The sequence below is a fragment of the Melanerpes formicivorus genome, unplaced genomic scaffold, assembly GCF_026170545.1.
Source record: "Melanerpes formicivorus ecotype bairdi unplaced genomic scaffold, bMelFor1.0.p_v2 SCAF_185, whole genome shotgun sequence".
NCBI lineage: Eukaryota > Metazoa > Chordata > Aves > Piciformes > Picidae > Melanerpes > Melanerpes formicivorus.
Window position 1 is genome coordinate 104,641 of NW_027142537.1, and position 12,746 is coordinate 117,386.

At 47.5% G+C, this 12,746-nt stretch overlaps 1 protein-coding gene across 4 annotated transcripts in view; it reads right to left on the bottom strand.

Annotated features, from left to right (window-relative positions):
• The window catches only part of LOC137457659 (carbohydrate sulfotransferase 11-like), a 63,725-nt gene that overhangs the window by 31,720 nt on the left and 19,259 nt on the right, over positions 1–12,746 (bottom strand). For 2 of the 4 annotated variants that reach the window (XM_068169480.1, XM_068169481.1), the window contains one exon: positions 3,977–4,109. Coding sequence is in view for 2 of the 4 variants with exons in the window: in XM_068169478.1 (XP_068025579.1) it covers positions 1,850–1,943 (94 nt within the window). In the remaining 2 variants the exon portion in view is untranslated. Of the gene's footprint in view, positions 1–1,653; positions 1,676–1,849; positions 2,017–3,976; positions 4,110–12,746 lie in introns of those variants that run through there. The other 2 variants (XM_068169478.1, XM_068169479.1) reach the window with 2 other exon arrangements.

The window sequence follows — 12,746 nt, forward strand, 5'->3', positions numbered from 1 at the left end:
TTTCTGTGTTTGGTAATGACCTTACCTCTGCTAGTGTGAGTTTTCACAGAACTAAAGAGGAAAGGAACAACTGTAAACTGAAAAACAATAAGGCAAGGAAACAGCACAAAAATGAAGGCTGGACCCAGGGAGACAACTATGGAGCTAGCAAATAACCAGATTTTAGAGAACACCACTATCGCTTTAATTCACCTCTTTTGTGAGCCTTAAGGGGCAAGTCTGCAAGGAGTTTTCCACCACCCTTGCAAATGGGCTTCCACTGAGTGACAAGCACTGCTGTTTTTCACCAGTGGAGGATCCCTACCCCAGACCGATCACCCGAGCGTTCAAGAATTACACTTGACCCCCACGAAAGAAACAGATTTGCAGGCGATTAAAAGTGTTGCACAGCCCAAAGCCTCAGCTGGCCAGCACCTCTCATGGGAGTGTTCCAAACCCCGAATCCCCCAAACTCCTCATGAGATGCCATCACCACTACCATTACCTGGTTTGCTCTGACCTGACGGGAACTCTGTGTGAAACCATGCTGAGATCATTCGAGGGATTAAAGTGAAGTAAGCACAGAAAGTTCTGCTGACTCAGACACAACAGAAGACTCCTTTTAAAAGCCAGAGTCCTGAAAAGAGCCACATTTTCCAGACAAATACTAGAAAGTGAATCCAACATAAAACCCCACTGCCCCTGTTAGGAGCCGTGGAGATGAGATCCGATTCAATGTTGCACTTTTTACTCAACAGCCCCCACAGTAAAACGAGACACCTATCTCCTTTCTTTAAATAAAAATGACTAAGAAGGACAGCACTGATTGTGGTCCTCTGTGGCTACTAACTTCATTTGCCAAACCTCACACGCTCTCCTAGAAATAAATCGCTTGCCGAACCCTAGCTCCTTTTCAATCTTATTCAGCCAACAAGTTAAGCCCTTTAAAACTTATTTTTAGGTTAAAAAAAACAACAACACCCAAACAAAACAAGACATTAAAGTGATGGAGCAGCCCTCACGAAAGGCAAATTGCATTTCATTTAGTCCAGACTGATAACATTCCACCAACACTGGAGTCAAATCAATCGTCTGAATTTTAAGATGTAACTTTAAAGGCGCCACTGATGGATTGCTGCTGCAATCGGCCAACTTCGGTACATTGTTAAAACTACGGGAATTACCCAACAAAGTCTCTCAAGAAGAGGGGCTAATTTCCCCAAAAGAGCAGAAAGCAGGCAGGGAAATAAATAAATGTCCCCTCCAGAACACAACTTTTTATCTTCTGAATTGTTTCCCAAGTTGGAAGACATTTCTAAGAGCAATACACATTAAAGAAATCCCTTGAGCAATTCGACCAGATTCCCCAGGAATTTAGGCGACGGTGGGTGCGAAATAGGCGCTCGGGTAGCAGAACAGGTCCTCTGGTGTGTCCTGACCCCAGCACAGCCTTCAAGGGAACTATGCAATTTCTCGCCACGCTTTCACTGAAGGCAAGGACACTGAGACTGACACCCAAAAGAAGCTCCCATTAAAAATGAAACATGAATTCCACCGCAAAGCGGTGGTGGTGGGTTGGTAACACGTCGCAAGCAAACACGACAGCGAAGTTCACTGCTCTCGGCCGAGAAGCATGTAAGCTTGGGGCGAGTTCACGGGCTGAAGAAAACTTACACTCCCGCATGGATCGGTCCCTCTGGACCTGACCGGCACCCGATGACACCGAAGTGATGTTAGAAGCCGGCTCAGGGCTGGCCACAGTGGCCAGCACCCTGCCCCAACGCTCGCCCCACGAACCGCGGGGGCTTGCCGGGGTCCCGCCGCCAGATGCAGGCAGCGCTGGCCGAGGCGCGGAGCGGGACGGACCCACCTGGGCTGAGGCTGCTCTGGAAGTAGAAGACGACCAACAGGAATGAACCGAGGCAGACGGCCAGCGCCAGCCGCGGCGCCCGGCTCCGCCGCATCCTCCGCGGCGGCTCGGCGGAGCGCAGCGCCCCGCGGCCAGGGCCCGCCGAGCGCCCGCCGGCCCTGCGCCGCCCTGGGCGCCGCTCCGCGCCCCGCCCCGCTCCGCGCCCGCGGCCGGGGCCGGGGCCGCCTCGCCTCGCCCCGCCGCTGCCGGCAGGAAGTGACACTGGAGCGACTCAGCCGCGGGAAGGGGAACTTCGCCCCCCGGCCGCCCCGCAGCGCCGGCGCTCGTCCGCCGCGGGCCGCCGCGCGGGCCGCCCCATCCAGCCCCACGGAGCGGCAGGGGCCGCGGCGGTGCGGGGGGTTCCTCGCCCAGTGCTGGGTCTGCTCTCGGGAGTACGGACTTCCCTCTTCAAAACTCTTCCGAGGGAAGGGGGAGTTAAGTTGCGCTGTCCGGGCGCGGAGTTTCCTCCTGGTGACTTTTCTCAGCACAGCCACTACTTCCTAAGCATCACAAAGTTTCGTGGCCTCAAGATACCCCGCTTTTTCTTCCCCCTCCCCCCCCCCCCCCCCCCCCCCTTTCTTTTTTTTTTCCGGGCTAAACCCCTGGCCCTGCAGTCTCTAACTGAAAGCAATAATGCTTCTGACTGATGCCAACTGAAGCAAGAAAGTTATCTAGAAGGACATAATTTTCTAGCAACCTCTGCATGGTTTTGGAAAGCAGGAGCACAAAGCTCTCTTACCGCGTTCCCTAACCTCCAGGCTCTGTAATTGCAGGCAAAACAAGCTCTGAGCTTCTCTTGCCCCAGTTTTGAAATAGCAATGCTGTGAAACACTGAAGATCTACTCAAAGGCCACTTGCCATACTAGAAAGCCTGGCTGAGTGCTGTGTGCCCAATGACAACAGTCAATCACTGCTTCTAGCTTCATCCTCAGAATACTTAGCTTTAAGAAAAAGAGGGCAGCGCAAGCTGGCACCACTGGGAATGACAAAGCCTGAGTGCGTGCACATGCTACACTTCATCCTGCCCTCTTGTAGGGCAGCGTAAACCTGGAGAAGGAAACCATTGCAGGTACAAAAGCTGCAATGAAATAAGAACCTGAGCAGCGTCTTGCAGGCCGAGTTGAGCTATGACCATGACATTACATAGCTGTTTAATGTCCCTGTTGGATGGTCTAGAGACAGGTACGAGACGACAACTGAGACCCTAATATATCTGCTTGCAAGGACACACTGAAGTCTGCAGTAACTGGTTGGAAAGTATAACCTCAACTCCTGAGCCCCGTACCTGTCCAGTGTGTAGAAGGACAGGTTGTAACCCCTGCCATTGGGCAGCGAGGTGGGTGGTGCTAGGGGAGAGCTGATGGATGCTGGCTGGAATGGCTCTGCTGATGCAGGTTGCTCTCTCCTTCAAGTGGTGCAGCAATTTTGGCTCCCTTGGTGAGCATGCATAGGGCTGGGATCTGCCTTACATGCAAAGATGAGCTGAGAGACCCCAGGGCCAAAGAGGCTGATGGAGTCTGGGTGGGGAAGTGGGACTGGTGTGTGTGAATTCATTTTTATATCTACTAACTGGAATTACCCTTGTAATGGGGATGCGCTGCAAAGTGAGACTTCCCTTTATTTTTGTTTCTGATAAGGCTTCCAACAGCCTCAGAGGGGAATAAAGAGTTATGGGTTTTGTCAGCATTAGAAGAAACCAGAGCAATTTTGTGGGTGTCCACTTCAGCAAAAGTGATGTTTGGTCCTGCTGTCTTTGAACCTTTCAAGGCAGCAGAGGGAGGTTCAGAGACTGAAAGTGTATCTAGGCTGTGCAGTGGGACTCTCCTTCCAGGAGCTTTCCAGGAGGTAGAAGATGCACTCAGGCTGTTTGTGAGTTTTTCACTATTTGCATTTCCCTGCACTGAAACAGTGGAAAATCTAGCCCTATGCTCTCAGAGAAGCTGAGGAAAATAATCACCCCTTTAGCCCAACTTCCCTGGGTTCAGCAGAGAAATAAAAACATTAGAACCAACGAAATTTCACCCATAGTTGGACATTCCCTTAAAAGAAAATATAGTAAATCATCCCAGTGGAAACTCAGACACTGACCTGTTGAGTCCTGCTGACTGCTGTCTGTATTTCACAGCTGGAGGGCAGGGCCAGGGCCATCTGTGATCACATCAGATATGCAAGGCTGGTCTTCCAACAGTCTGAGGTGAACATGCCGTTCAGATTCGTGGGGCTAGAAAGGGAAGCACACCATGAAGATTTCATGGGATTCCTGTGTGGGCTCAGCTGCAGATATGATCAGCTCCAATGCTGAAACACCATTTTCAGAAGGACAAACATATTTTCAAGGAGGAAGTACATTATGACAAGAGCTGTTAGGGGGCAATAGCACCAGCTGCTGGGAGGTCGAGCTTTAACTTTTGTCTATTTCCATGCCTCTGAGAAATCTTCTCAGTCCCACAAGCTGATGTCTTGCCCCATCCCCCTTCCCCTGCAGCCCCACCATCCAGAAGAGAATAAGCAACCCCAGCCTGTAAGGCAGAAAATCATGGCTGGTGCTTACTTGAGAAGCAAGGTCACCTCAGAAGCATAGAAAGGCAGAGGATTAAACTCAAACTCTCAGACATCTAAATTATTATCCCAAGCCTGTTTCTAAGGGAATCATCAGATTCAGTCTGCACTGGAGAAACTCCTCTCTGCCTCCTCAGACACCGCTGCTGATGGGAGAAAACAGGCATAAAGCACACATGAAAGTACAGCTGCTCAGTAGCTCCTGTGAAATGTGTGGCAGTTTTCTACAGGCAAGCACTGAGCATGGGTCTCTTAATCTGCTACTTTGCCAGGTTAGTTGGAAGAAGTGAGTACAGGCTAGAGACTGGCAACAGCTCCTTCCCTGCCAGTCCCTGTGAACTCCCTGTGGAAGGGCCATGCTACTCTCCATCTGCACAGTGCCTTACACCATGAGATTCAGTCCATAGCTGGAACTATTTATGACTGTAAAGGCAATATCGATAACCAAAAAGGTCAAAAGGTAGAAATAACACCGTGTGGAGGAAAATAATTTGTTACTGCTGAAGCCTGGAACAGCATCTGACTTGCAGGTGAAGAAGGAATGCTTTTTGCCTGCAGAAAGATGCTGTGCTTTTGATGCAGTGCATTCTTGATGCCCTCCCTGCTCATTAGCAGTACCTGTTACTGTCTTCTCAGCAGGTTTCTCCCAAATGCCATGCTGTTTCCCAGGGTCTTGATTCCTCTGAGTGAGATTAACCCCAAGCTTTGGTCTGATGACCATATTGAATGGAAATTAAACAGCAGCTACTTTCAACTGGAAACTGAGGAATCTGTCCTGGTTTTCCATCTATCATGGAAAGGAGCCTTTCTAGAGGATATTTTGACTTTGAGCTCAGTTAATTCTGGAAACTGGATCCCACAGAAGTAGTTTACCCTGGCCTCATACTGGGGACACCTCCATCTGCTGGTGGCCAGCCACCAGTGCACACTGCCTTTATTGCCCAAGCCCCCAGAGTTTTAGCAAGGGTTTGGGCACATGCATAGGGAATTACACTGATGCAGCACAGGCTTTCTTCAGAGGCTGGCATCTGAGGAGCTACTCACAGTGTTGACCATGGGAAATCTCCTCTCTGTTTTCTAAGAACTGCATTAGACATCACCCTACCTCCAGAATGTCTACAGACCCCAGGATGTCCAATACTAAATGCTTTGCTTTAAAGCTTATGGCATCACTGTAATGTGCCAGCTGAGAGGGACCTTGCAAAGTAAGGTCTTCTCAAGTAAGGTCTTCCTTACTTAGAGATGTGTGACGCTTGTTCTGAAACTTGCCCCAAGATGGGCACCTTATGATCTTGCCATGCAATCCCTTCCAGCTCTGCAAACTCACCAAAAAAAATTTCCTACCACTTTATCTGGACCATCCTTGTCATAACTGGGACCCACAACATTTTGCCCTGAAAGGCGAGGACAGTGCCTGGTTCTGATACATTTTTGGTGTTAACCAGGAAATGTCAGTTCTGCTAATAGCACCAAGATGGAATACTCGCTTTCTCAAGCAGTGCATTGATTTTCCACCATCTCCATCAGAGATTTCTTTTCACCTGCAGAATGTGAGTTTTCAAATATTATTCCATCACAAGACTAATGTTTATGCCCACTTTTCACTGGTATACAACAGCCACAGTTCAAAGCAGCAGAGAATCATGCTGGAATGGACACTCTTCACCATTAAGTGCTGGAGAAAGTATTTGCAGGCTCAGTGTATAAGAGAAACATGTTTGATAAAAGGTAGAACTTCCACTAACTACCTCTGGAGAGCTACCTGGACAATTAAAAGTATGTATAATAAAACAAGATGCTGATGGGTCTTTTAAATGTGAACAGATTCTGCCATTTGTTCATATCAAAGTAGTGCTGATGGTTTGTCTCAGAAGGACAGGATGAGGAATAAGCAGCAAAAGCCAAAGCCACTCCACACCCTGGGGAATCCAGGGTGGGTTGGTTTGGTGGGTGACAGCGTGCTTTGCCTGAAGTTAAGCAGGTTGATACAGATTGCTGAGAATTAGGATAGCACAAATAGCATCTGATTCTGAGTAGCTGATACTGAGCGCTGGCTGATTCCGTAGCTTGCCAACCTTTCTGTTCCCAGACAAAGTGCTGATCACTTCCCAGAGATCCTTTTGCAATTATCTCCTGATCTCCTGGGAAATCTCCCTGGAAACTAAAAACTGGGCTCTTGCTTTTCATCAGGAAATGCTGGCCTCTGTCAAAATAGATTTTGGGAGATCCTTTCTTTAACTTTCTTTCTGCCACAGTTTAAGGGGGGGGGGGGGGGGGTGGGGGGGTGGAAAGGCAAAGAAAAAAAGCAGCAGCTGTTTTCTTTTAAAAGCACCAGTGGTGATGGGAGCAAACCAAATTACAGGCTCTGAGGACTACTCTTTGCCTATAGTGCTTGCATCTACTGGAAATGTCGTTGATATGATGGAAACTCCCTTCAACCATTTTATTCAGTGGTGGCAACTAGGGACTGTGTTTGCCTTTTGTGCCAGACATTTATATTTCATTAGTTTATACACTGGCACCAGCGGGGAGCATGTTCTCTGCTGATGTCTGATGTAGAGGCTTGCATGAGGAAGGGATGTGATTTACAGATACACACTGGAAAGCCAATTGCCCTTGATCTTAGAACAGCATTGGGAGCTGCAGTTAATTCCAACAGCAAGAGCAGCAAACCTGTCAAGCCTTCCACGAGCAGCACAAGAGTCACTCCTGCAGCTGGGGATTGCTTCGTGCTCTGATATTTCTTGCAGAATGGCAGCAGAAAGCCACAGCTTCTCTCCTCACTGACCAAAGCAGTGGCTGCAACTGATCAGTGCTATCTGCCACCCCTCTAATAGCTGCATGCAGAGCTATAGGAAGAGAAGAGGATGCTGTAATCTTGCTGCACAGCTGAGGTGGGAGCCAGCTAATGACTTTTCTTCTCAAAGGAACCTTGTAAAGCCCTGGAGCAAGCTGCCACCATAGTCCTGCCCATTGTATGTCAGTCCACAACAGATGACTCAATATATAACCTCTCCTGCATTGCAAGGAAATACAATTCAGAAGTAGAAGGTGGAGGCAAATAATTTTTCCACTGTGTCACACAGATCTCCTGTGAGCAAGGGTGTGCACAGGGTAGGGATTCATGTACTCGGTGCTCTTTTTTTACAGTCCGATTATGGTGTCTGGGAAAGCAGAGTATGAGCAGTTCAGGCACAAATAGGTCGTGCAAGGAAAACATGTGTTTCAAGTTTTCCTCTGGACGTGGAGATTTCTCCCTCTCATTCCTTAAAATGTTGCCTCTTCCAAGGAAGTACAGTTATCTGCAACATCATGAGGGCTCTGAGGGGAAGGCAAAAGCTCCTGAAACAGAACCTATAGAGTGTAGCTAGCTTACAAGCACCTAACTCAGAGCACATATGTTGTCAAACTTTTCATAGGACCCAAATTACCTTCTGTTCCAGGTTTCATAGGATTAGTGGCCACTGAATATTCACTATTTAGTGAAAATACCTTCATCACAGTCCCAACAAATAAAACCAAATCCTGTTGGGGGGGTGGGGGGGGAACCCACTAAATACTCCTATATATTTATATACTCAGATGCCTCAGGGAGGGATGGGTCCTTAAGGGCCCAAAACTGTACATTTTTAAACACATGGAAAAGCCTGACTGCACTCCATATGTTCCTTGCCAGGACTGGGACATCCCTTCCTGAGGATGTAGTTCTTCCCTGGTAGAAAGAACTGGGCTTAAAATGATGAATAGAAATTCATGCCAGCATGTTTTGACTGGGCAGTTTGGTGGCACCAGCACTAGAAAGTATCCATGTAAACAGCACCCAAGTGTCTTGCTTCTGGGAGCTGCTGTTTGCTTCTAGGAAAGCAGAGCATGCATACATCTCTTTGTTTTAAGTGTCATAGCATCAAGATGGCACTGATAGGCAAGTAGCAGGCAGTAAAGGAGCTGCCAGCTTTTGTTACACTGATGAACACCTACAACCAGTTAAAGCCACTTGAGCACCCCACCCTTTCACTGCACACACCACTGGAGTGATGCCTTCCAGCTATGCACTAAGATAAAGTCCTTGACAGCTGTCCAAAGTTTGTTTTGAAACTCCTCCAAGAAACAAACACTTGCTGTACACACACTTCTGTGTGGTGGTGAGAAGAGCTGTTTTCATGCACATTGATGCAGACACACCTATTTTGCATGCACGCTATCATGAGCAGTTTGCATTTGGAGTGGAGATGTTAGAGGTTTGTGACAGTCCTCCACTCCTGCGTGGGTCCTGCTTCAATCTCCAGGAAAGGTTTTTCCCAGACAGAAATCACTTAGGCTTCACTTGGACAAAGACTAATGAAGGGAAGAGGTTTAGTTGGTGTAGTGGTGCAAAGCACCAAGTCCCAGTGAGTTGAGTTTAATGCCTGCTTTCCTGAAACTCTTCCAGAACAGGAGAAACTACCTTGCATTTTTGTTTCCTACTGTCTACAAGTGGGAAGAACACAGTGGGGAGTCAGCATTACTGGGTAGCATCATGACCTTGCTAGGACATTTTCTTGCAGTCCTTGGTGTTGAGCCTCTGTCTGCGTTCATGTCCTATTGGACCTCCCTATCAGTGGCAGGTGAGATGGGCATGAGACCTGGACCACAGTTCCACCGTGTCAAAACATGGTATTCTCTCCTTGGAGCCTGAGCACAGTTTGCATTCAGAAATTTCCCAAAATGGGGAAACGGGCTTGGAGCTGCCATCAGAGATCTCTGCCTATTTCAGAGCAATTTGAGCACTATGCTCTTTAAACCATTTGGCTGAAGCTGCTGATAACTAAGAGGGAGGGAGTGTTTGCCCACACAGGCACGACGCCTTTGCTGATGTGTTTGCAAGCCTAGAATTGTCAGTTTGAAGCCTGTAATGAAAAGGCCAGAACTTTGGCTGCTGTATGCATTTTTTCAGAGACTATCCATTTTTATCCCAGGCAAGGGACCACGTCCAGGAAGTCTATGCATACATTTACTAGAAAGAAATTTGCTAACAATGTGCTTTTTTTTTTTTCCCCTTCACAAAAAGTATAAACCAGATTATTCTAAGCTGGGCTTTATGTGCTTGGAAGCATGTGACTCAACAGCACAGACTAGCCTGGTATTTTTGAAGCAGAGCAGGTAGCAAAGACCTCTCAGAAATTCTGTGAAAAAAAATCCTGTTTTCTGGACTTCAGTCTATTGAAGTTAATCAGATTCACAGAATCACAGAGACAATCAGGTTGGAAAAGACCCTCAGGATTACCAAGTCCAACCCATAACCCTGCTCTACAAAGTTCACCCCTAAACTATATTCCCAAGCGCCACATCTGAATGACCTTTAAACACATCCAGGGTTGGTGACTCAACCACCTCTCTGGGCTGCACATTCCAGTGCCTGTCCACTCTTGCTGTGATTTTTGTTTTCCTAATGTCCAGTCTAAAGCTACCCAGTTGTAGCTTGAGGCCATTCCCTCTTGTTCTACCACTAATTACCTGTGAGAAGAGACCAGCACCAGCCTCTCCATGTCCTTTCATGTAGTTGTACAGAGCAATGAGGTCTCCCCTCAGCCTCCTCTTTTCCAAACTAAACAGCCTCAGCTCACTCAGTTGCTCCTCATAGCACTTATTCTCCAGGCCCTTCCTCTGCTTTTTTGCCCTCCTCTGCACTGGCTCCAGCACCTCCACATCTCTCCTGCACTGAGGTGCCCAAAACTGGACACACTACCCAAGGTGTGGCCTCACCAGAGCTGAGTACAAGGTGACAATCACCTCCCTACTCCTACTGGACACAGTATTTTTAATACAAGCCAGGATGCCATTGGCTTTCCTAGCCACCTGGGCACATTGCTTGCTCATATTCAGTTGCTTATCAATTAAAACCCCCTGGTCCCTTTCTGCCAGAGAGCTTTCCAGCCACACTTCCCCAAGCCTGTAGCATTGGGGTTATTGTGACCCAAGTGCAGGACTTGGCATTTGGCCTTGTTGAAGCTTGTCCCATTAATGTTGGCCCATTGATCCAATCTATCCAAGTCCCTCTGTAGAGCCTCCCTACCCTCATGCAGATCAACACTTCACCTAACTTCGTGTCATCTGAGAACTTACTGATGACACACTCTATATCTTCTTCAAGGCCATCAATAAAGATGTTAAACAGAAGTGGTCCAAACACTGAGGCCAGAGGAACACTGCTTGTGACCAGCCACCAGCTGGATTTAACTCTTTGGGCCCCTTTGCCCAACCAGTGTTTTATCCAGCAGAGTGTGTGCTCATTCAAGCCACGAGCAGCCAGTTTGTCCACAAGAATTCTGTGGGAAATAGTGTCAAAGGCTTTGTGGAAGTCTAGGTAGACAACATCCACAGCCTTTCCCTCATCCAACAGTCAGGTCATCCTGTCATAGAAGGGGATCAGGTTGGTCAGGCAGGACCTGCCCTTCATAAACCCATACTGACTGGGCCTGATCCTCTGGTTGTTCTTTATGTGGTGTGTAATAGTGCTTGAGATGATCTGTTCCATGACCTTCCCTGGTACTGTGATGCATGACCAGAATCCCAGGACCAAATGACCTGGTCTTGTCATCTTCTATACTCAACCCATTGGCAGCCAAGATACAGTAGGAGAAAGAGAGACCCCCAGTTTAAGTGCCCTGCACGGGAAGTCCCCTTTCCTAGCATAACTGCAGTGAGCACAAGATTGTGATCTGGTGTGTTTCATTCTCCAGCTCCCTAGGTCTGAGCACAGGCAATTTTGTCCCTGAGAGTGGAGTCAGGGGGTGTATTGTGGCAAGGAGAGCTCATGGCCAAATGAATCAGCTCCTCAGGTTGGCAGGGCACCTCTCTTCCCTGCAGCAGACACTTTGCTGCTATTATGTACACATCCCTCTGAAGTGGATCCAAATACAAAGGGAAGGGAAAAGAACACACTGTAAATAACAAAATAAATTGCCATCAGCAGTCAGAGTGGTGCTATAAAAGTCTCCTTGACCACAGAATGAGCATGCTGAGAGACTGCCCTTTCTCCTCAAATCCTTGTGTTATAGGCAGGGACAGAGGTCCTGTATTTTCTTGTCCCTCTCACATCAGGGATGCTTAGACAGTTCTGTTGCTTCTCCCCTCAGCACCTCATATACTGAGTGTATAACCAGACCAGAAATACTGACATTGCTGAATCTCCCTACCACAAAGCAAACTGGACCTGAAGGAAGAGTGAAAGCAAGCAGTAGTATTGAATGATGTTTGCAATGAAACATGTGTGACTTAGGTACTGCCCTCACTGGCCACGTTTAGATCAAGTCTTTAGATTCCTAAATACCTTTACTACTGCTGAAACATTCCCTCATGACAAAAACCCAGAGATTCTTATTTACTGAGAGGCTTACAATTAAAATAGTCATCATCCTCTAAGTACCATTTGTGAGACTCCTGCACATGCTGCCATAAAGTTAAACTCAGGTTTGTTACTGCAATCTTAAGCATAGAGAACTGATTGCGTATGCCTAGACACGACACGGTTGGTCAAATGCAATTTAAACAGCTTCTGTTTCGTGGAAACCCTGGCTGAAAAGGCATATAAATACTCTCTGTCCAGCAATCATCCATGACACTCTGTGGTTTTACTATTCTAGGAAGCCTGAGATACTATTTTTGTTGAGACTAAAAATAATAAAGGCTTTTCTCCAATCCTTTGGGTTCCCTAGTTTAACTATGTCCACATTAGTAAACTCCAGCACCTCTAAAATCAGACAGCCACCTATCCATAATGTCTAGGAGGCTTGGTGTCTGCCTTCTCCAGAAACTCTATCCAGGAGTCTTTTGCTAGAAGTTTAGTCCTGGAAATGTACCAAATCAGCTTAGTATGAAGTGGAGAGAAAGCACATTCCAAGTCTGTGAGCCATTGCAGAGAAAGCCCAGCCGGCTGGCTCCTCTCTTTTATAAAGAAGGCTTTCAAATGAGGACTTTGGTCCAGTGTTTGCACAGTCCATTGTAGACAGAAGGGGATGGGGCATTGTATTTGCAGATGGAGCTCTCATTACTACCACAATTAATTCAAGAGAAACAACCCAAGTAGCCCTGCAGACAGCAGCCTGAACAACTTAGATCAAAGGTTTGCAGGTAATGCCTTAGCGTCTCCTTGCAGATGTTAACCATGGAGTGATGATTCATGAGTTTCTGCATTGTGTACTCACAGAAACAGAAGTCTGTGAATTCCAAATGATTTTAGTTGCAGCCCAGTGAGAATATGCCTGTCACCCTATCATGGGCAACCCTGGAGGAGGTATCAGTGCGACCTACTAGGTGATCT